The sequence below is a fragment of the Orbicella franksi genome, chromosome 13 (genome assembly GCF_964199315.1).
Source record: "Orbicella franksi chromosome 13, jaOrbFran1.1, whole genome shotgun sequence".
In the NCBI taxonomy this organism is placed as follows: Eukaryota; Metazoa; Cnidaria; class Anthozoa; order Scleractinia; family Merulinidae; genus Orbicella; species Orbicella franksi.
In genome coordinates this window covers 13792824-13817877 of record NC_138157.1, presented here as the reverse complement: position 1 = coordinate 13817877, position 25054 = coordinate 13792824, and the positions used below count along the sequence as shown (strand labels likewise).

The 25054-nt window shown below is 38.1% G+C and overlaps 3 protein-coding genes and 1 pseudogene across 3 annotated transcripts; 1 reads left to right on the top strand and 3 right to left on the bottom strand.

Annotated features, from left to right (window-relative positions):
* Window positions 1–581: 581 nt before the first annotated feature.
* On the bottom strand, window positions 582–2230 carry LOC145466329 (uncharacterized). The gene is made up of 3 exons (XM_081450032.1): window positions 1865–2230; window positions 1636–1657; window positions 582–1363 (listed from the first exon to the last, which is right to left on the bottom strand). Exons 1-3 carry the CDS (start codon window positions 2204–2206, stop codon window positions 921–923), a joined length of 807 nt encoding a protein of 268 aa, XP_081306158.1. The 5' UTR covers window positions 2207–2230; the 3' UTR covers window positions 582–920.
* A 2489-nt stretch (window positions 2231–4719) lies between these two features.
* LOC145466840 (uncharacterized) lies at window positions 4720–7132 on the bottom strand (annotated as a pseudogene).
* Window positions 7133–8457: 1325 nt separating this feature from the next.
* Window positions 8458–9402, top strand: LOC145465044 (uncharacterized). The gene has a single exon (XM_081448847.1). It carries the CDS (start codon window positions 8458–8460, stop codon window positions 9400–9402), a length of 945 nt encoding a protein of 314 aa, XP_081304973.1.
* A 4367-nt stretch (window positions 9403–13769) lies between these two features.
* On the bottom strand, window positions 13770–25012 carry LOC145466839 (phagosome assembly factor 1-like). Its single transcript, XM_081450555.1, has 17 exons — window positions 24823–25012; window positions 24606–24688; window positions 24250–24333; window positions 23493–23536; window positions 22582–22661; window positions 22331–22410; window positions 21708–21811; window positions 21211–21323; window positions 20732–20808; window positions 20241–20297; window positions 19811–19894; window positions 19450–19532; window positions 19176–19222; window positions 18519–18568; window positions 17917–17975; window positions 17595–17667; window positions 13770–17372 (listed from the first exon to the last, which is right to left on the bottom strand). Exons 1-17 carry the CDS (start codon window positions 24884–24886, stop codon window positions 17295–17297), a joined length of 1260 nt encoding a protein of 419 aa, XP_081306681.1. The 5' UTR covers window positions 24887–25012; the 3' UTR covers window positions 13770–17294.
* Between the last annotated feature and the right edge of the window lie 42 nt (window positions 25013–25054).

Below are 25054 nucleotides of genomic sequence, written 5' to 3'. Positions count from 1 at the left end.
CGAGGTGTAATATTCTTAAGACAAAGTGTCGTTTTATAGTCCAAAGAGGCGTTCCCAATGATTGGACAACGTAACAATCTTTTGTGTGTTTAATGCAAGGAGTAAACAACTTGCAAAGGGGATAACGGAAGCAAAATGTTCGTTGGCAATTACAAAGTGATAATGATAACCAATGAAATTAAAAACTAAAGCTAAAATAGAAACGTTTCAAACAAAAACTTTATTCGTTCCGTTGTACTTGACATAACGATGTTATGAGTGCAAATGGGAAGGTGGTGCAGATGCAGTTTTTATTCTCGTCAAAGCACTTACCATTGACATCATCTAGATCCCTTCGAAAACGCAAAAAGGCGGCCACTAGTTTGTCAACAACCGCACACTATTACGTTACTCGCTATCTACAGCAGAGTAGATAGTGAGTAGCGCAGTCAGTCAAAGAACGGCATTCGCGATAGAACGCTAGTAGATTTATACTAAAACTCGATAGGAACGCTTACATGAATAAGATTTTTTAAACAAAATGCTCTGTTCTCACTACTGTGTGTTTTGATCTTAATTTCACCTATCAATTACTTCGAGATTTTAAGAAACAAAATAGATCAGATCAATGGTCACTTACTACTTTATTGCGGGAGGTAGTCTTGCAAACCTACAAGTCTTCAAATCTTTAGTTCTGCAATTGTGCAGGTCTAAAACCAGCATTTATCCCTTTATACCAACATACCTAAATACAGGCTTGATGAAACTAATAATTACCAGGCAACTACTAATACTACAATAACCAGATATGAATTTCTCTAGTAGACTGCATTACAGTTTATGGCTACAGAATCCTCTAGGTCATCTTCTTTTGTGCAACTGGGAGAAAACTAGAGCTATACAATATCGATTGTTATATCATTTCGCACTGAAAACCATATCTAATCAGTGTAACGAGCGTAAACATCACAACATGTGTGCCCATCATTGTCCTGTTCCGATTTGTCCAGAAAATCGCTGAGATACCAAATTCTGTACACGTCTCCAGCAGCCACCCTCAGGAGAGGGGAGAGCCCATCAAAGACCAGCTCTGACGAATTGGCATTGTTACCAGGCAGCTTATAAACCTTGTTCTGGTAATTCTGTGGAAAAATCACTTCGTTTGTTGCATTTGTGACGATTGTTGCAATAGTGGATAACTGCTTGCAACCCCAGTGACTTCCGTAAGGGACGTTTCTGTAGTCGCACGTGATAAAACCTGAAATGTGCACGAGCTTCAAGGATATAACAGTTCCATGTGACGTAATAGTGAATTTCCCGTACGAGTCATTTTTTGCTCCAAAACAGACCTTACCCTTGTTCAGCCTAACCCAGCTAGAAGCACCTACAAATTAAATAAATATTAGCGGCATTCCATTTTAATACACTAGAAACTTCTGTCCTTCTAGGCACTTATCTCTGGTCTCTTTAGTACAAAGACAACACGAATATTGCTGCACTTCTAGTGGAGTCAAACTTCTCCCTCCCGTTTTCTTGTTGGGTACCCCGGCTAACAATTGGCTAATAATGTCCGGCTTTTCTTCCTTCTGCGATTTTTTTTCATCCCCATAATAGCAAGCGCCTTTACTGCTTTACTGAATGTTACGTTGAGTTTACCTTTCTCGATGATCTCTGTGTCCTGTCAAAGATAAAAAGTTGTAAAACCGTTATTGGATTTTTACAGTAAGTAGCAAGTTTTTTTTCTCCCTATGAAGACTATAAACAAACCAACCTTAAGTGAAATGTGACCGAAGACAATATTTCTTTGTCATTTTAATACGCAAATGAAGGAAATCTGTTTTAGCTCAAGAAAAATATGGATGGAAATCAAATTAAAATACATTACCTTTAAAAACATTGAGAAAATAACACCGTGCTGATCATTTAAATCCCTGAATTCCGCGTCGAGAGGAGAGATAATGTGTTTGTTCAATTCACAAGTTCCTTTGTTGTTATTCTCTGAAAACACCTCGAAGTTTGTAGAAGTACACCACATGTTTCTCAGGCATGAATGACTGCAGGACATCAAACTCGGCGACTCGAACCTTTTCACAACATGGCCCATTAGTCGCTTGTTCTCCAGTGTCTTGAAGTATGCCGAACGGGAAAGGTCATTGCCAGTATCGAAAATAGCGACATTTATAACACATTTGAGGAGGAAAAAGAGCAGAAGGTTTTTAACCTCCATCTTTAGCAGAAGTAGATGACCGAATGCAACGTTCTATGAAGCTTGAATTTAACGTTGAGAACTTTTAAGCCTTCGACAATGGTCCTTCCAGGCGGTTATCAACCGTTTGCTTTTACCTCATTAAGGAGGAATCAAGAGTTAACTTAGTGAGTGTAAAGAGACGAAATACATAATAGTTTTACTATGGTTAATGGTGTACATTAAAAAGACAACACTTGTCCAATCGTTTGCATGGTCAGGTAAAAGCTAATCAAGAGGAAACGGTAATTAAAAGTTAGCTGACAGTTTTTCTTTAAAGAAAATCCGTTTTTTGGCAGGAAAAATCTGTCTTCCAGAACCTTTTAGAGCTTCATTTGACGTCACTTTTAAAGTGAGCAAAAAAACCAAAAAAACCCGGTAGCATCAATTGATTACTACCTTTTTCACAAGCAGTTTTATTCTAAAACCTTTTAGGGTGACATCTTGCAACTATCTTAACATTTTTGTGTCGTTTTAGACGGACAAGAACTGTCAATATCAGGCATTCAATTTTAAAACTACTCGACTCTTGTCAAACTGGGCGATGCCTGTTGTTTTAAAAATACTCTACGACAGATCCAGAAAAGTTAAGTTGCAATGTTTTTTGAAATATCTCTTGCTCTGCTCCTTTTTGATTTGTCTGTGCTCGCTGAGACTGAAATGACTTGTTGAAAAATGCAGGGCTTTTGGTTTCTGCTGTATCGGGGGAGACTATATATGCTCCGAGACATTTGAGCGTAAGATGTTGACCAAGACGAGATCAAGGACACTTACCTTTATCCTCTCTTGGTTTAACCAAAGACTGACTGAAATAGTACTTTAAGTAGTAATTCACATCTCTACCTCTTGTTGAACTGGGGCGCTGTCCATTGTTTGATAATTCTTCGTTTTTAGCATTTTACTTGCGAATCTCGCAGTGATAAATTGCAAGATGTAAACAGATTGTGTCCATCCATCCAAAAAAATCTAGTGCCGGATAAACATGTAAAGGCAGCGTTAAGTAACTAATGTCATGTACTGTAAGTATGGTAAATAAAACTTGATGTACCAACTAAAGATGATATTTGTTTTATTACTTTATAGACCCTATTCGCAAATGGCTGCCAATTTAAAATTCTTTTGTATGCATTTAAATTAGTCCAACTAACCTAGTTTGAGAGAAAAAAATTCTTTTGAATTATCAACTCAAAAACGAGTTTAGTTGGGCTAAATTTGATACTTACAAAAGAATTTTTAATTGGCAGCCATTTATGAATAGAGTCTATAACGAAATGATTGAAAAGTAATGCAGTCCAACCCGGTCTCGGTTACATCTATTAGGCGACCAGTAATCAAAATCCCAATGAGGGCTTTTCTTTTGCTTTTACCTCTATTAAGAAACCTTAGGCGGTTGATGGCCACGAATTGTAACCCAAAAAGAACCAGACTCATGCACTAAATTTCCATAGATGCATAAAATTCGTGTGTTTAAATAAAGTCTGCGAGTCCTCAGCTTCTACGTTGGCTATGAATGAGTAAGTGATCTGAGACTAGTTTTGTTGGCTCAGTTGAGTTGCGGTCAGAAATGCCTGAACGCAGGTTGCTAGCAAAAAAAACCTATCATATGCAAATTTACTTCTGGGTTGAAAGGAAACCTTTTGAAAGTGCTTCTTTGTTTACAGGTTTTTATGATTGCGGCGTGATTGAAGGAAGTTTTGCGCGGACTAAGACGTCCTCGAGTGATTTTTCCTTCCTGTAAAGATAAAATCGGTTGCTGGTTAAAGATATGTGCGAGTCTAGCCTACTGTTGAATGATATGCCAGTGTTTCATGAGAATCTTTTTAAGATTCGGTGTGGCCGGGTGGTAACAAATGGCAAAATTTCTTTCGCTTTCTTTGTTTTGTTACGCAGAGCCTCAGTTCTGTCGTTTGCGCTTTCCTTTTCCCTCATTTTATGCATATTCACAAAACGTTGGATGGCATAGAAAAGATTCCGAAATCCATTAAAAGAAATTCCCCTTTTTGCGTTATCCCCAGCTATCCTTTGATATGATCTAATAAAAGGGTGTTCCGCTTGCTATATATAAAGGAAGCCTCCATTTGAAGCTATTTGATTTTTCCATCGCTCGAAAATGCTGACATCATTCACCTAACATGCACAGCTGTCAAGTCCTCGTACTACCACTATTTTATGCTTTGTTTTGAACTAAATCAGTTACATAAAATTTTCAATAGCAACTCACGCTCGTATCGGTCCACATGAAAGTTCCTACCCGATTTCAATCAGGTTTTTCAGTTTTGGTTGTCAATACTCTTGAGCTTGTCACGTATTTCTTTCGTAAACGGACTTCTTGAGAGTTTACTTTGAAAATAGCGGCACTTCTTCGAAATGCAACAAACTTCGCATCTATCTGGGGCGTCTATCTGACGCATGCGCAAATGACGGTTATAATGTTTTCTTGCGAAAATGTTTTCAAATGTTTCAATGCTGTCAGTTGTCTTGGTGTGGATGGGGATGACGCTGCGAAAACGGTGGCGTGGACAGGAAGTTTTTTTTTTTACAATCACTGGATACACCTCTTTTCGAAAACGCATCACTGTAGACGGAGTTGAAATGTTACCGAGGTTTACTTGACGCCGTTGCTTTTCTGGTTTTCTGAAGCTCCCTATTTCTGTCACAACATACAATTTTTATTGCTTATGCACTAAAGTCTGCAAGTTTACAAGTATTCAAATCCTTAGGTCGGCAAGAGTGGAGGTCTAGAACCAGCATTTATCACTCGCAAAAATATTTAAATACAGGCTTGATGAAATTAACAATTACCAGGCAACAGCTAACAATTACAATAACCAGACATGAATTTCTCCAGTACACTGCAGTACAGTCTATCCATGGCTACAGAATCCTTTAGGTCATCTTCTTTCGGGAAACTGGGCGTAATCTAGAGCAACACAATATTGTTTGTTATATCATTTCGTTCTGAGAATTCGTTCTAATCAGTGTAACGAGCGTAAACGTCAATACAGGTGTGCCCATCATTGTTGTCTTCTACTCCGTTCACAAAATCTTCGTGATACCAAATCCTGTATTCATCTCCAGCAGCCACTCTCAGGGGAGGCGAGAGCTCGTTAAAGACCAGCTCTGGCGAGTTTTCATGGTAACCAGGCAAGTCATAAGCCTGGTTCTGGTAATTTTGCGGGAAAATCACAACGTTTTTGGCATTTGTAACGATTGTTGCAAGTTTGGACCTCTCTTGCATGCCCAGTGACTCCCGTATGGCACGTGTCTGTTGTTGCACGTGACAAAGCCTGAAATGTACACAAGCTTCATGGTCATGACAATCCCATTCGAAGTAATAGTGAACTTTCCGTATGAGTTATTTTTGGCTCCAAAACAGACCTCATCCTTGCTCAGCTTAATCCAGGTAACACCTATAGATTAGGAAAAATATTAGCTGTATTCTCTTTTAACAAACTGGATACTTTTGTCCTTGCAGACTCTTATCTCTTGTCTCTTAAGCATAATTTACAATACGATTGTTGCTACTGTTCTAGTGGAGTCAAACCTCTCCCTCCCGTTTTCTTGTCGGGTGCCCCGGCTAACAATTGGTTAATATTGTCCGGAAAGCATGTTGGCACCTTTCTTATCCATATACTGTTAAAGTCCGATTATTAGCCCTGGGCTTATGTAACCTCAGTAGGAGTTTTGTGGGCTTATAAAATAAGGTGGTTGATCTTCTATCCGTGGGGGGAGGGGGCGTGATTTATGTTATTGGAAACAAAATCACAAGGATCAAGTAAGGAAAAAATTACGCTCGGCACAGTGGTCGCTGTATTAAGCCTCCTCATACTGGCAAATACAGGTCAGCGAAGTACAAAAAGTAATATCCTGGTTGGAGGGACTGGTGGTGTTTGCCTATAAATAAGCAAGAAAAGATCAAGTTAAGAGAGTAAATTCCCCATATAGGCCTTGTACCCATGGTAATCACACTTGAGTTATCTTTAGGCATGGTACCCAGTTCTTCCGAGGATGTTACTTGGGCGATGCGTGGACAGCCCAAGCAACTTTCTCACAGCTACGCGAGACAAAATGGCGGGAAAGTCATTTTGTATGTTCCATAGCATAGATGGTTTCCGCAATCTCAGTCGTCTTTTTGTTCGGCTGGGCTTACGCTTGTTTTGTGCTTGTTTTCGCTTTGAAACGAAACGAAAGCAAAACAAACGGGAAGAGAAGCGCCTTTACCGCTTCATTGAATGATACATTGAGTTTACCTTTTTCGATGATCCCTGTGCCCTGTTAAAGAGAAAAAAAAGTTTTAAAACGATTATTCGAGTTTTACACTAGATATTAAATTGTCCTTTTTTGCTATAACGACTATAAATACACCAACCTGAAGTGAAATGAAACATAGACAATATTTCTTTGTCATTTTTAAAATACGCAAATGAAGGAAATCTGTTGTAGCTGAAGAAAAATATGGATGGGTGTTAAAACACATTACCTTGAAAAACATTGAGAAAATAACACCGAGTTTTTAAGCTGGTGGATTCCTCGTCGAGAGGAGAGATGCTGTGTTTGTTCAATTCAAAAGTTCCTTTGATGTTATTCTCTGAAAACAGCTTGAAGTTCGTAGATGTACACCACGTATTTCTCAGACATGAATGACTGCAGGACATCAAACTCGGCGATTCAAACCGTTTCACAACATGGCCCATTAGTCGCTTGTTCTCCAGTGTTTTGAAGTATGCCGAACGGGACAATGTAGCGTCTTTGGCAATATCGAAAATAGCGACATTTATAACACATTGTAGGAGGAAAAAGAACAGAAGACTTTTAGCGTTCATCTCTTGCAGAAGTAGAAGACTGAATGCAACGTTCTGTGAAGCTTTCAGATAGTAGTCTTTTTTTAACTTGAAAACTTTTGAGCCTCCGGAAATGGTCCTTCCGGCGGTTATAAACTGCTTACATTTAATTCATCAAGAGGAATTAAGGATACGTGAGTTAACTTAGTGAGTGTAAAGAGAAGAAATGCATAATAGTTTTACTAGGGTTAATGGTGTTCATTAAAAACGCGAAGCCTCTCACGTCGTTTGTATGCATGGTCAGGTAAAAGCTACTTAAGAATAAAGGTCAATTAATGTCAACTGACAGGTTTTATTTTTAGAAAATTCGCTTTTTGGAAGAAAAGAACACGTCTTCCAGGACCTTTTAGCGATTAATTTGACGTCTAAAGGGAGCCAAAAAACACCGGTAAAATCAATTGATTAATACCCCTTTTTCACAGCCTGTTTTATTTCAAAACCTTTTAGGATGACATCGTGCAACTTTCTTGATATTTTTGTGTCTTTTTAGGCGGACATGCAAGAAATTTTAATACTCTCGAATCCGATTGTTAAAACCTTTTGGTAACTTGAAGTTAAAGAAATAGCTCTTTAAGTAGTACTTCATAACTACTTCACTATTTGGAGAAATAGAAAAACGATATGATCTCTGGTTAAAAATTTGTTTAAAACGAGCTTTCGACTACCAGTCTGTAGTCTTTAACGAGTAATAGATAGAAAGCGCGAACGTTGAAATATATACTAAGAAAAGTGAGAAAAAACAAAATTATAATAAAAACAATAGAAATGCTTGTGTGCGAGTAAAAAATGCTAACGTAAGGTTCAAAATAAAATTGAATATTGTCTTGGTAATTGTTTCGCATTATTGTCAGCATGGTTCGTAATTGCTGTGTGCCAGGATTCCAAAGTCGGAAGTCGGACAATGGCTGCTTCAACCTCGGCGACAATGTCTTAAGTTGGGATCTTTCGTCCACACCTATCAACAAAGATAACTGGGTTGTTAATCTATCCAAAAAGCCACTCTCGATGGACGAACGTTCCATCTTAGAAAAAGGCCCGAAATTTGCACCAACTCCACGAAAGATCCCGACTAAAGACATTGTCGCCGAGGTTGAAGCAGCCATTGTCCGACTTCCGGATGACACCAAAGATTCCATCCGAACGTCGACCGCCTCCATCCTTCACAGAGCTCGTCTGCCGGTGAAAAACAACATCTCAAAAGCTGAAAGAAAAGCCCTTAACAACCTGAAGGAAGACGACACGCCTAATAATGAAAGCGGACAAAGGTAATTATTTGGTGTTATGGATAGATCTGATTATAACGAGAAAATGGAAGCCTTACTCAGTGATCACTTGACTTACCAGCTCGTCCAGAAATCTCCGTTTGCCAAAATCGAAAGAGAACTTAATCCCATGTTGCTAGATCTCAAGAAGAAGGATAAGATTGATAGTTTTGTTATAATAAAGAAACATTCTGTCGCATCCTTTCATGACACTCTTAACTCAATTGACCCAAAGATAGCCTTTACCATTGAACCTGAGAATAATGGACAGATACCCTTCTTAGACACCCTGGTATCCAGGAACAACTGCGTCATAACCATTGATGTTTACAGGAAATCTACCCACACAGACCGATATCTGGATTTTTATTCACACCACGAAATGAAACATAAGCTGAGTACTGCCACCACTCTCCTGAATCGTGCTTCTAACCTCCCAAGTACCCCCGAGAGAAAAACGGAAGAATTAATCCATGTCACTGATGCTCTGAAATCAAACAGCTACCCGCTATCGGTCATATCTAACATCTTGAAGAAGAAACCACCCCCGGCAATCACACCATCTCCAGAAGAATTGTTAAGAATGTTCTTTGGATGGGCTGATCATCCTGACTTACACGTTGGCTTCACAGTTTTACCTTACATCAAAGGCCTAACTGAACCTCTCTCAAGACTTCTAAGAAACAATGGAATACAAACTACAAGCAGACCCCTTAAGACATTACAACAAGAGTTTGTTTCTCCGAAATCAAGACCACCCGCGGAACTACAAACAAATGTCGTTTACAGGATCCCATGCGCCGATTGCCCGTGGAGTTATATCGGTGAGACTGGTAGATGTTTACAAACAAGGAAGAAAGAACATATTAGATACACAAAAACCTTCAAAAAAGGTTCTAATATTGCTTCACATGCCTGGTTGAACGACCATTCCATCTACTTTGACAATGCACGCGTGATTGACAAGGGAAATTTCCGTGTTAGAAAAACTTTGGAATCCTGGCACACAGCAATTACGAACCATGCTGACAATAATGCGAAACAATTACCAAGACAATATTCAATTTTATTTTGAACCTTACGTTAGCATTTTTTACTCGCACACAAGCATTTCTATTGTTTTTATTATAATTTTGTTTTTTCTCACTTTTCTTAGTATATATTTCAACGTTCGCGCTTTCTATCTATTACTCGTTAAAGACTACAGACTGGTAGTCGAAAGCTCGTTTTAAACAAATTTTTAACCAGAGATCGTTTTTCTATTTCTCCAAATGTCTTATTCCGGTTACTCATCTATTTTTATACTTCACTCTTGTTAAACTAGGGCGCTGCTCGTTGTTTTACAAATACTCTACGACAGATCCAGAAAAGTTAAAAAACAACTTATTTTTGGAATATATCTTGCTCTGCTCCTTTTAATTTGTTTGTGCTTGCCGAGGCTGAAATAACTTATTGAATAATACAGTTTTTTGGTTTCAATTGTATCGGTGAAGACTAAATTTGCTCAAAGACATTACAGCGTAAGATGTTGACCAAGACAAAATCAAAGTAACTTTCCTCGATCCTCTCTTGGTTTAACCAAAGAATTAGAAATGGTACTTCAAGTAGGAATTTACAGCTCTGCTTCTCGTTGAACTGAAGCGCTGTCCGTTGTTTGACACTTCTTCGTTTTCAGCATTTTACTCGCGAATCTTGCAATGATCAAGATGTAAATAGATTGTGTCCATCTGTCCAAAAACTAGCTCCCGCTGAACATGTGAAGAAGCGTTAAGAAACCAATGTCATGTGCTGTAAGTAAAGTGAATGTAATGTACCAACTAAAGATAATATTTGTTTTATATAACTCAATAATAACAGAAAAATGATTGTAATGTAATGGCTTATTTCTTTGTAGTTTATTTTCTCAGTACTGTAATAGTTTTCTTAGATCGATGTTCGTTTTGTAAGTAGCGTCATACTTTCCTTTCTATATATTGGCATTCTAAGAGAGGATAAAGATAAGAGAGTTAATCCCCCATACAAGCCTTATTTTCAAGGTAAATCTTCTCAAGTTATCTTTAGACATGGCACCCAGCTCTTCCGCGGATAATATTACTACACGTGTTGCGTGGATGTTTACTTTCTATGGAGGATGAAAATGTGTGTAAAGTCCCTGGACTGTCCACGTGAGCAAACTCCGCGTCCTACGATTGGCTATTTCTAGACCCTCTTGGGATCTCCGAAAAAGGAATGGTCTAAAAATAACCCGGCATAGTCAATCGAACCCAATGGAACTGTATTTCAATCGAACGCAATCGAACTAAATCGAACTCAATTCATGGAAGACCAGTCGAAAGACATTTTGAATTCAATTCTTAAAGAAGAACTGTCTAATAGTGACTCCGAGGCATTGATAGTGGAGCTACGAGAAGACGAGGTTTTGTCATTGAAATAAAGGTGTTGTAAAACAACAATGATGCAAAATAGTGTGATTTGAATTAACATCGACGTAGATTAAGATACATTAAATTAACGCGATTTTTTTTTTGAAATCGTGTCAATAAAGTGCATAGTTAATTTCCCATAATAAGGCAGATCATGAGCAGATTAAACTATAGAACTACCAAGCGCAAATTTCCAGAAGACATTTGTATATGCACTCTGCATCTAACTAGGGAACTTGCATTGAAGGACAGCTGGGATATCTTTGTAATTATTGTCTACAAATTGGTATTCGTAAATATTTAGTACTAATAAAAGAGGACTATTACATGTATGGAAGGGCTAGCCAATTTTTTCAAGGCGGCAAATGCTCGCAAATCAGATCGGTCCTCAACTTCCATAATACAGTCGACTCCCGACAACTCGAAACCTCGCTAACTCGAACCTCGCGCTTACTCGAGCCAAAATCGATTTCCCCTGGATTTCCGTCATACATTTACTGTAATTTTACCCTCGGTAACTCAAACCTCCCGCTGACTCGAACAAGTTTCGTTTCCCTTGAGGTCATTTCCTATATAATTTTACCTTCGATAACTCGAACCATGAGCATGAGCTTTGTACCAGTAGCCAGTACCAGTACCAGTAGCTGTGTACCAGTAGCCCGACATTGTTCTCTTAAAAAAAAACCTGTACAGTTCACATTTCCTGGACTTCTCCCTGCTGCTTTCCTTTGTTATATTTTTCACATTACGTTACTTTCCGATTTAGAGACGTATTGTTTTATTTTCACCCGACTTCTCTATTCTGTAATTAAATTTGATTAAAATGAACACTGCACGAATAGAAAAACATTAAACACCGTTTTTTCCTTATTTCCGGTCATTTGTTCTCAACTTCCGTTAACTCAAACCTTTTTCAATTTCCCTTGAAGGTTCGAGTTATCGGGAGTCGACTGTATTTCGCTCTCGACTATTACTGCGTTCATTTAGGATCTTTTCCAAAGATTTTACACCAGATTCTTGAATCTTGTCATTCATATTTGGTAAATACTTATTCCAAGAAAGTGAAAAATTAATTAAATTTGCTTGAGAAATTTTTTTTTTTAATACTGTCATATGTACCGGTTTTTGTTTTCAAATACAGCGTGACAGAAGTGAACGAGAAAAAAAAAAGGCTGAAATATTCAGCTATGTAGAAGCTAGTTAAATTAAAATACAACAGTTTCTCTTACCTTTCAAGTGAAAGATAAAGACAACACAAAACGAGAAATGAAATCCTAATTAAAATAAAGAAATAATAATAATAATAATAATAATAATAAAATCAACGGAAAGAACAATATAATAACTTTCACTTTTTAATATCCCGTCCTTAAAGTTCTTATCAGCTTTATTTACTTCAAATAAGAGAAATGCAGTTTGGCTGACAATGTTTGCTTTCAAAGCGACATCATGTTGAAATGCCTAGCAGAAATTTGACGACACTCCCTAAAATCCCAGCTCTAATCTCCATATGGAGCCGAAGAAGTCACCATTACAAATAACTGAAAGAAAACCAGTTACGAAATAACAGATAAAGGGCTGTTACTTGTTGATAACTCGGCACTGAAAAGTCAGTGTGCCAAAATAAATAGGCTTACTTATGAAGGGACGCCTTACAGGCGGTTTTCGGTTTCGCGTTATTGTCCTGAGGACTTCGGTTATCTTAAGCCTTGAAACTGCGATCGACCACTTAGCACAACCGCATCCTTCAAATTTGATCAGGAAAATATAAGATTTTTCCAGGAATCTCGGAAGTGGACTGTAAATACATTAGGAATCTTTATCACGGAAATCTGAACATTGTATTTCATAGTATGAGTATGGTTGCTTAGGAAGTCAAATTTGTGGAAAACGGCGCCGAAAATCTGTCAGAAATTACCCAAAATAATGACAAAACATTCAGCTGTCAGCCGTCATGATTTGTGATTGAGTGAAACGCTTGCCATCTGTCATGTATTATTCAAGTTAAATTGTGATTATAACGCCGTAAAGAACAGTACTTTCTTACTTCATTTGCTCATTTTTAAAAAACACATTTAGTTTAACAACAAGAAAGTCCAAATAGTGCATGTGAAAAACCATAAAACCAAAACCGTGAGAAAAAAAGGCTTACTCTTCAAGTTTATCATAAGCCCTTTTTACTTGCTAGTGACGTTGTTGTCTTCAATACTTGTAGAAAACTTTTTTCGAATGGGTCATTCCTGAATTGTCTCATATCTTTGTTTCAAATTAATCGCGCGTTAGTGCAAAGACCTTAGCACCTTGATCTTCTCTTGTTGACATTAAATAATCTGGAGATAACAAAACAGGAAATTACGCGAGTTTTCTTGAGACCTGCGGGCGTATGACAGAAATATAACAACAGGGAGGTTTTACGAGGGAAGAAGAATACTGTGGTTTAAAAATATAGGACCTATTAAGTACACGAACTATAATACTGTCAGTTCAAGCTCAATCGATGACTAGCTCAGGCCCTACAGCTACTACATTCCTACGACAGAGCTAATTTGCTTCGTTTCGCGTACTGTTATTGAGAGTTGCTACAATGGCCATAAGGTCCTTCAATTACCTTGACTACCTGAATGAAGTCAGTAACCTGAGACAGTTTAAACCATTGTGTAGTGAGAACCCTTTCTTGTCACATTCACAGAGCGTAAACATCAACACACGTGTACCCATCATTGTCGTCTTCCGGTCCGTTCACAAAATCTTCGTGATACCAAATCCTGTACTCTTCTCCAGCAGCCACTCTCAGGGGTGGTGCGAGTCTGTTGAAAACCAGCTCTGACGAGTTTTCTTGGTAACCAGGCAGGATATAAGACTGGTTTTGGTAACTGTGTGGAAAAATCACTTTGTTTTTTGCATTTGTAACAATTGTTGCAATTTTGGATCCTTTCTTGCATGCCCAGTGACTCCCGTATGGGACCTTGTTTTTGTTGCACGTGACAAAGCCTGAAATGTACTTAAGTCTCAAGGCTACAATAAATCCATTTGACGTGATATTGAATTTCCCATGCGAATCATTTTTGGCTCCAAAGCAGACCTTGTTCAGCTTAATCCAGGGAGCACCTGTTTAACAATAACAGGTTACCCAAAATATTCAGTTGAAGAGAAAAAAATAACAACAACAACAAACAACCAAAAAACTCTAAAAATGGCAGATAGTTCATCAGCGCCGATACTTAGCCTCTGCCAGTCATAGTATTGCCACTCCCCCAAGGGATACCCCACTCCCCCTGCATTTGTCAGAGGTGCCTACCAATTGCCGGTAACCCGCCCCGGGTCGAAGCGAAAACTGATGTACTCTACGTACCCATATGTATTCGTATCAATAGAGAGAGGTACTGTGAATGTAAACGTCAAATAAACGGAACTACAAACAGGAGAATGGAGGGGTTTCGTCCCCGGCTTACGCTCTGACATGGAGTGAATTAATGATTGGTTAACAGAACAATATAATTCTTAGGCCCCGTCCACACCGGAGAAATTTGAAAACACATCTTTATTTTTACGGTTAGGCGTAATATCCGCACTAATTCGTCACGAAAACAAATCTTTTCGGAAACGCTCTTCCAACAATAGGAATTAAAAAACACCGGCTTTGCGTTTTAGCGTGGACGGAAAACATTTTGGAAACGGAGTTTTCGACGACGTCACGACAACCATGTTATTTCTCTGCCCGATTTTTTCTCAAACACAAATCCAAAATGACCGGTGATTGTTGAGTTTTTAATTTCTCCAGCGTAGTCTGCGTTTTCAGAGTGAGAACGCCGTTTTCAAATTTCTCCAGCATAGTGTTGACGCGCTTTACTACTGTAGAGAACCTCGAGGTCTTATGTTTGGACACACACGATGTGGATTCATTCTTTGTAGCTCAAAATTTATTCTACCTTGTTCAATCTTTCCAGGACTCCGTACGCAAAAATATTCATTGGATCTGTACCGTGGACGACATGTAGCACCATTCCTACAAGGATTGTATTCACATGGACTCTGCTTGAAAAGCAATGAGGTGACTGTTATAAAAGACATATAAAGAGAAAGACACACACACACACTGGAGGGAGGAAAGTAAATAAATGAAAACCTGAAATCACATCATATATTTCTTCAGTGATAATTTGTTACAGTGAAAATTTGTTTCGAGGATGTATTTGTGGGTTATGTTCAGTTGAAGATTTCAAGGGAACTTCGCTACACCACATTCAAATTTGCATCATTTTGTTACCTAACTCTAACATTATGTTTACCTACCGCCATGCTGTAATGATGATAAAACTGACTTGGCTCAAATCTGTCCGAAAAAGTGTACTTGTCTTTACGGAGCAGCTGACAACCATGCCTCCCCGGCGAAGAAACAGCAAAGTTAAACGAAAAACAAAAGCTGTACCTCAAGCATTCAAGCGCGCAGGCCATGGCATCATAAACAGTTATAGAAACACTCGCTTTCACGTTCAGAAACCGATGGAAATGTTCTAAAAAATTCGTTCCGTTTTCTCTTTCCCCAGACCCTTGAACAAGAAAGTTTTCCGACAAGCTTAAGACTACAGTAAAGGAAATACAACAGAAGAAAAATCTAAGTACCCAAGACATTTTGTAGCGGGTTGTTAGAAACGTTTTTGCGGCAAAGTCTAAGGGCTATAGGGAACTGACGTCAAGTTAAATACAATTTAGGGGCATTTGTTTAAACATTAAATGGAAGTAATAATGGACGAAATCTTTGCGATAACATATAAGTTTCCTCTTGTGTTTTGCAATATTTACATAGCTTGTCAAATTAAAAATCTTGAATGATTTTAAATCAGCTTATCGGGATCAAGATACCTCGAGCAGATATAACCAAAGATAAGATTATTTTAAATTAAATTCAAGTTCAACAGAGAACACATAAAAGTTACAGAATAGAATTAAATAAACACCAAAAATAATGAACAATGCTGACTTGTTCACCTGTTTTCCTTTTGTATTTTTGTGGCTTTATTTGAAGCAACAAATACAAAAGACATGGTGTGTGAACGGTGCTGAGTTTAGTCCGTATGCTGTTATATAAACCTAAAAGCGAAGAGGGTGGGCAAACTTGCAAACTACGTACTGAAATATCGCTTGAACATCGTCCCTTTGTTTCCCGCTATGGTCTCAATACACGATGATTTCAGTGTTATCTCGTATCAGTTCTATTTCCCCTACCTTTCTTCCGCAACTTTCTTGACCTTTTACGAGTCAACATTATAATTAACGTACGAGTTGTCTGGAGCAGTTCGCCTCTCGTTAACTGAAGTCCCTCACTTACGTTGTAAATCTAATTTGACCGTATAAAACTGAACTAGCAAAATCCTGCAAACAAGTACAAAAGTTTTTTAAGATTTATCAAGCAGGAAATTAGGGAATTATCTGATCGCTCAGGTGCCTTTTATTAAAATTCGAATATTTACTCTTGCAACGCTTGTTTAAATATTAGAAAAGGATATGTTTATGTATCTTTTGGGAGTTTTAACTTCTGAATGGCAGCATATGATGTATTTACACTCAGTGAACACATATCAGTATAAAGTAAATTAGAACTTCCTATGTTCAACTTCCAAGGTTGATCAATATCTCGAAACGAAAGATTGGGGTGGGCAGAGGGAGAAGAGCAAGAGATCGAGAATATGAACCTTCTCTTGCTTTGAAAAAGGATCGAGAGCCGCTAATGTGAATATACTACTGCGAGCAAGTTGAAAGTAACCAGGAAAGCGAAAATCATCAAAATGGCATCACTTTATTCGAGAGTTGTTTGACCTGCTGCAAAAATAACGTCAAAAAAAATCTCTCCAATAGAAAATGACACGCGGAAAATAGCTGTAACATACAACAAACTTTCTTCACCTTTTTTCAATAAAATTCAACGTGGATTTGGGGGAATTACAAAACTTCAAATGTGCCCGAGATTCCCTCGCATTTACGTTGGTATATTATATTTGAACGCAAGTGAGAAAAATTAATAGGTATGGGTATAGGGCAACTGAAACGAACTCAAGAATCAACAGTTGTCTTTCTCCATATTTCATATTTTTTTAATGCATCCGTTTATCATCTTGCAAACACAATAATAACATCTATAATAAAATATGATATTATCTACATTATTATAAGAAATGGGCGTTATTTACCATGATTACTAATTTACATCAATTTATACAAGAAACTTATCGCCACGAGGTAACCATCACTAATAACTTGAAGACCAATAAAATAAAAGCCAATAAACTCACCCTTTCGTAAGTGATTAAACCCGAGGAAAATTAATATCACCAACCAAAGTTAATAACACTAATTTTTAAAACCAAGCACAGGTGGTTTATGAATCAGTTTCTACTCTTTTCAAAAAGAAACTACAACTACAAATAAAAATCACTGTTCTTATTATGGAGGTTGTAGATTTCCAACGAAATACTTTGCTTCTCAACGTCACGCTGACGTCACGTGTAGAGCACGTGATCACCGAGCAAGCCAATGAATTTCAAGTTTATGTAACGAGATGGTTGTCAGCGTTGTTGCTATGTGGATACAAAGTCACCGACGCCAAATGATTGTTAGCCATCACCTGGAGGAAGGAAAAAAAATCCAGTTTATTCCACTTCCTTCCTGTTTACAAAAGATCAACTAGTTTGCACTGCAACATTGCATGCATCAGGAACAGAGGAATGGGGACCACTGCGATTACTGGAGTACCTCGTCCCCATTCCCTTGGCCTTTAGTTTTGAATCATCCCAAATTATTTCGCGTTGGTAACGAATCAAGGAGCACGATTTTAACAATTACAAACCTCGAATATCATGTGCTGTAGGTTATAGCAGAAGGTGGAACCGAACGGGTTGGTTGTGTTCGTGGAGGAAGATCTAAAGACAAAGCAGAAGGAGATTGAAAACACGCTCACACTGAGAGAATATCTAGTCAGGCGTCAACTCCGCAGAGCTGATTTCGCTTTGACAAATTTGACTAAAGTTCTCCCAAATCGTCAAATCCATAACGATTCACCCAGTTTGACGAAAATTCGTCAAATCTTCCAATTTTGTCACTGCCATGCAATATATGTTACCGCTTGCTGCATAAGGAATATAACGTGGAATATCGTACGTCCATCTTACCTATTTAATACAACAGGCGCCTCCACTGGTTTTCCCAGGTAATCTTGAACACTGTCCCACTGAAAAACACGAGATAAAACTGCGTTACGTTTAAACTTATCCATACGTTTTCTTCAGCCTCATGATCAACTATCACCTCTCACCACTGTTTCTCTTCACATTTCTCTTTACTTGCACTATCTGCAAGCTGTCTTCTGCACTGAAATTTTACAAGCGTGGTACAATGCTTACAAGAGTTTAAATTTTGGACACGAGAATGTTTGAGCCTTTTTCAAGACATGGTTAATAGAGGGGAGTGGTTATGAAACCCGGCAAACATCCAAGGAGTAAACAAAGATGCCAAGATTTATATTGGAAGCTTCACGACCGAGCACGGTCTTTAGGTTTGAGCTCAAAAAAAGCGAGGCCAAAAAGAGCGAACAAAAACATACGACAAAGAACTTTTCCCCAGGTTTTTTATAACTATTCCCCTGTGTTAACTATGTTCTAGGCGATTCCCGGGAAACAGAATAGCCTTTGGCTTAGTTTTCCAAGTGCTCAGACGTTCAGCAGCTCGAAAGTACAAAAGAAAATGATGACAAAGAAGGAGTCGAGAAGTATACCTTGGTACACGGAGTCAACACAAAAGGCGTCCCTTCATCAAGAACAGAATCTGCAAAAAAAAGTTCAATTGTATTTATTAGGAAAAAAGATTAACTCAGATCACGGTCTTTATGAAAAAAACAATAATAATACCGACACAGCAAACTACCATTCCACTAGCGCATAAAAAAAGCAGAAGTAAGAACAAGAAGAAGAAAAAAATTGGCGGGAATGCAACGCCGATAACATTTGCCAGGAGATCACCGTAGATCACGGGTCATTCCAGAACTCGCTGCGCTCGGTCCCTGCGCAATTACGAAGAGAAATATTATTTACCCGTTCGACTCGACAAAAGTTCTTTTGATATATTAAATCATTTAGATGATGGCATGTTTTCCTTTTTTGCGCTCATGAAAGCTGCGTCTCTTTCTCGCTTTCAAAAGTAAAATTCGTTCTCAACCTGTTCACTATTATAGGCCTAAAATTGAGATGTCATCTAAAGATTGATATATTTGTTTTATATCGCATCGTTGGACCGTGCGCGTTTCTGATACTGAGGTCTGTAGGGCATTTAGAGCCCTGTACTTTGACGCAACATTTCAGCGGGTACGTTCAGTCATCTAGTCTGCGACATGAAGGGGTACATGACGATCACGGCACTGCCATACTTGTGCTACCTTTGGAGTCTCTCTGTATCCCAATCTTGAATTCACAGCGCTGATACCTACGAGAGAAGAGAAATGAAAGAGAGATAAGTGGGGGAAGACCAAGAAAAATTGTTAACTATTACAATCAAAAGCATTTAGCATCGAGATTGTTATTTTTCACTCTGCCCACGAATGACAATGTGACTTATACAAACTCTGTTAATTATGTGTTATCTTACTGGTAAACTTTGACAGATCAGAGACACTGGCACTTTCGTAAACATGCTATATTGTGTTTACTCACATGTTGAAGTTGTAGTGCCCAGGAAAGTTTGTGTGCAGAATGAACTTCTTCACCAAATGACTGCACGCGTCAAATAAGATGTCCTAAAGCAAAGACAACAAAATCAGTGAGTCCACTAATCATTGTGCTTTAACAATGACTCCAAACAAGATTCAGTGAAAATCTAATTTAGCAAAGTTTCCTAGTTCGCAGGCTTCGACTGGTATTTTGCCATCGTCAATCCTTTTCGTGTCACGTGGTCCGAGCGAAAAAACGAGGCTTTCCCAAACTGTTTGTCTCGGCTACGTCACCGAAATGAATTGACTGCTTTAACGCCTGGAAGAAAGCCGCACAGGAACTAAGCAAATGGTGATGTACTTACCACTCCAAGGGTGAAGTAATTGAAAAAATAATCAGAACTCTTGGACTGTGCAAGTTTGTGAGGAGACGGTGAGTGAATCCGCATCTAAACACAGTATTAAGGTAAAGAAATGACAGAATTAAAAGATGGGATGTAGAATGAATGTACTGTACCAATTTACTACCACAACTTTAGTTATTCACGCTCTTGTCTTGTCCTTGATGACATGTTCTGGAGTGTCATTAATTTTAATTAGACAACACTAAAGAATGCATTTGTTTCTGATAAGTGCATTAAACAAGAGTCACACTCACTAATAATGGTTGAAATAATATGCAGGAACTGAGAAGTCCACCTGAAGCTCTTTCTAACTTCTCACATAAATGAAACGTAGCGAGAAATGCAGTGATTGCAATTTTTTTTCTACATGTGTGTATATGTATCAACTTACCTTATCTTCTGCCTTGTAGAAAACCTTACATGGGGATCCAAGGGAACTTATGACATCCTAGAAAATAACAAAAAAGCATCAAATACAACAGACCAATTAAAAAGAAAATTCAATTTATGAACTCACGTTAAACATGTTATGTATCTTAATTTTTTCCATTCCAAGCCCTTCAGTATCAAATTAAAATTGTAACCTCTGTGCTGTACATGTGTGATGGAACATCTAAGTTCTGTGGTAACCCAGAGACTTCTTACTGTCAATTGCCCTTATTACAAGTTATTATTACAACAAAGTTGACAGAAAATACAAAGTGTCACCATTCAGGGAGGTTAAAAAAATCTGCATTGTTATCATGCATGCTCAGAAGTATAAGAAAATAATACACTTACAGTGTACTATACTTTTGTTACTTTAATTATCAGTTGCCGGGACTTGTAATGGTAAGCTGTATGTAAGTTCACAGACTCTTAAATCTATGAATTCATTCCTACCTGGCATGAGTCTCCAAACATGAGATTCCTTTCAAATGTTCTTCTTCGAAGCTCTAAAATCTTACCAGGACCGGTGCCTTGAAAAAGAAAATTGAAAATCAATCACAAGTTGATTTAAATAAATCCACAAAAGACAAAGACGTACATATATACATGTACATATATACTTTCTTGGCTCATCCCCACGGGGCTTTTCAGAGTCAATGTTACATTACAAAATTCAAAAAATGCAAGGAAGCTAATCACATGGCAATGATAACAATAAAAGAAGACAAAGGTTGAATAAAATTAAATAAAACAGTCGTCAAAAAGCTTTCGCCTGAGTAGGGGCTTGAAATCCATCACAGATGGGCTAAGTTTGAGCGCAGGCTGCAACTCATTCCACAAAGAGGTTGCACTATACTGAAAAGTCCTTTGGCCGCTAGTACTTTGTTCATTTGCCACTGTTCTTATGTTCCCTGACTATCTTGATTTCTTACCTTCAGCAACAAGGAAACATTTAAGACCAAGAACATTTCCATCCTGGTTAATGATCTCAATACTCTCGGCAAAACAGTTGCCATGGAAACACTGAAGAGGTAGCGGTGGTGCCCTTCAATAACAAAACAAAAGTAAAATTATTAGTCATTAATAATATTTTCTCAAACTGGCAAACACTTCAGGTTATGCAGCACCACTTATATTGAGAGCAGTTTTACACTGCCAAATTTGTTACATTTAGTCCAAGAGCATCAAAATTAAAATAATCCAAATAACTTAAACCAAACCATTGTTATTAGATATTGAAACTAAGGGATGATTTTAAATTATAGTGAATAAAGAACATAATATCATTATTTAGCTTGCTAGTTTCATCTTGATGAGAAGAATACTATAATTTAAGTTAGAACAACAACAACACAAAATAGCAAGGTATGGCTATGAGAAACCCTTACATTGTTTATTGATGTGTACTTCTAAATGAATACTACTTTACCTTGCATCTGTCAAGCTGTTGCCATGGTAAATGGACATTCGTGATACTACTGGCGATGATCCAGAGGAGAACTTGAGTGATCCTAATCCATGAGTATAGTATGGCTGTGGAACATCATTGGTTTGTAAGAAAATATGATGCAGAATTATTATTAGTATTATTACAGCGTAGCAAGCAGCACATTTCAACAGTCTGCAAACTTGCACAATTGGAATGTGTTATTTACATAGCTGCGACTAGCATACTGTCTCTTTGTTATTAGCCTTTGGGTTATGTCGAAATTATCAATTGAAATTCTAATCTGTCCTGAGCAACATTCTATTTAATAGCCCATGACAGAACCAATGCAGTTTGCTTAATAGGTGCAAGTTTGATGTTTTCATTCTTTGTTTCCGCAGTTAATTAAAAGTTGTTGGATAAAAAATTGAAAATAATAAATTTTAGGTTTATTTTCCTCAAATCTTGATGTTTCTCTAGACTTACTCTTTTTTCTTACTCTTTTGCTCTCTTATTCTTTACTCTTTGAAAACATTGTTTCCATTCATGTGATTATCAACTGCAATACTGTATGCTGACATGCAAATAATGTTGGCTCACAAATCTACAATGTCTCTGGTACATACCTCAAACTTTGAGTCAATTGGGAAAGAAAAAGAAAGACCTCTGAAGTTCAGTATGAACAGCTGATGGTTGGGGTCATAGACTGAAATAAAGATAATTTTACATTAATTGTTGAAAAATATGTGCATAGATATGTACTACAAGCATTAAACTTTCAAGCACCAGTGAATAGAGAATGCTCAGTTCTGGAAGAGTTTTAGCTGCAGTGAAAAGCTGTTGAAAACCATGCATGTATACACTGTATTGCACAAACCTCCTGGATGTGTTGCTCCAAATGACATATCAATTTGTTCAATTGTAGGTTGGACTTGAGGGGAATTGAAGTGCACTCCACTATGAAGGAATGAAGCAGAAAACCTGAGTGTTTAGTAACATAGTGCAAAGTTCTGAAAATAACAGTGAACCTTGTCACTTTTGGATTTAGCAGCACTTTTCTTTTGGTAGTTTTACATAATCATTACTTCTGAATATGCTGAAAAAAAGTGAGCTTTGATCTCCACTTTTGGAGTTCTACTGATTTTGGGTATTTACTTTCTGAAGTTTAACAGTGACTAGTGCAGTAGATGCTACAACTGAATATTAGTCTGAAAGGACAAAGACCTGTGATTGTTTTTCATTGCTACTTGTTATTTTATATACAGTGTAGGCCAGTGACTGGGCTGCTAAAGGCCAAATAAATTCTGATTTTAACAGCATGGCTTTAGAACATGTAACAGCTAGTAGTTAGAATCAACCATGTTCATAATTTGCACAGGAGAGGTTTTTGCTATCAGTTTCTCAGTGGCACTCAAAAGCAGATACCAAACAGAGACAATGACCAGAGCAGCTGAGATATGGGACCCCCATTCTTGTCCCCAGAGGCTGCACTCCTTTTGGTCTGTAGCTGTACCAAGAATAATGATCTCTGGACAGACACGGTTTTCTGAGCATGTGCAGAGTATTTGTTTCGTATTCTCAACCAATCAGATTTGTCAGATTTGACAGTGTTGGACCAGGCCAGAGGTCATGATTCTTGGTGCTGACCAAAAGGGGTGCAGCCCCTGGGGACGAGAATGTGCAACCCCTTCCTAGAGTAAACGCTTCTTTCACTGCAAGGTGACATTGAGTTACAAGATTTCCTAAGGACAACTGTCAGGAGTACTTTAAGACAAAGTTAAGTCATACCAGTATTTCAGCTTGACTTTGTTCATGCTGTACACTTCAATTATCTGAGTAATGCAATTAAAATGTTAATGCAAAATGTGAAATATAATCATGCAGATGCAGTAGTGGGTCTTTGGCATTAGCCCTGGGGGGGGGGGGGGGCACTGCCATCTATGGGCTATGTAGGTATGTGCCGCTGTTTTCAAGCAGTTTACTCTAGGATAGGGTATATAAATCAGAGTGTTTGGGTCTAGCATAGGGTATAATTTTTTGCAAAACTGACTAGTTGGTTGAATATTTTATCTAGACTAAGAAAACCAGGAATTGCCACTCAAAAATATGAAAAAATCAAATCGGGAAGTTTAAATTTATGCAAATCAGCCTCAACAGTGTCGATAGATGGGGGGATTTGGGAAGTTTACTCTAGTATAGGGTAGCAAAATTCAGCTGAACTAGCTCCGGTATAGGCTAAGGGTTCCAGGGTCCCAGCGGCACATCCCCACCCAAAAATCCCCAATAAACCCCCCCCCCCCCCCCCGGGGGCATTAGATAGAGGATTGGTGAGAAAGCACTACCTAACGTGAAAAAGAGAAAAACAAAACAAAAGAAGGAAAACAACAATATCATTGTCATCAACAACAACAAAACAGTCAGGTGCTTTTTCAACCTGACGCCACCCTTGTATGTAAGCACGCTGAACTCATGATAGTCAGATGGTATTAAATGATTTAAACACAAGGAGGTTTTGAGTACGTGTGGTTGTCAAAATAAATAATACCTTTAGTCTCTGCGTCACAGGATCAAAGACAAGTCTTATTCCATCATTTGGCAGGTTTAAAACCAGATCCATGGCGAGAGGATTCTGACACACACAAAAATAGCAAACAAAGTAAAATAAGGCAACTTTCTTGATGGCGTGCATTAAGAAATCGAGAGAGTATCAAATATGATCAACCATGCCGAGTGACATTTGACAGTAAATTATGTTGCTACACTGTACATTGTATATGCTCGTCGCAGCTACCATAAGGAAACTTTGACGATGCAGTCCTCTGTCCCAGAATTATTATTAAAAAAAGCTAACAATTTCGTGGGAAGAAAGAGACCCAGTTTTTTAACTGTTGAAACACTTACCGCCTCGCTGTACATAGCTTGTACAGTTTTGATAACTCGACACTGTCGCTTGAGAATCTGCACACACTGTGCAACGGGCATTCCTTGAAATGATCAGAGATTGATTAATAGCTCCAAAAACAAATGCTAATATATTAATTTAAGACGAACTGGTCCAGGGAGTATAAACTTCGTGACGAGCGTGAAAAGACAAAGTACAAATTATGTTATAACAAACCGAGTATAAACTCCCATTGTTCGTTCCCCAGCGATCTTTCGGGGACAACTTCGAGATCCAACATAACTACGCTTTTCTAAAACATGCAGGAATAATTTCCTGCCTTTAAGCTATCATAACGTCCGCTGATTTTTGCAAAATCGTCTCCAAAATCGACTATAAACTCATGACATCATATCGCTGCATCCGTCTAAAATAAATTGGTCTTGTTTACGTTGCGTTGCGCATAGCC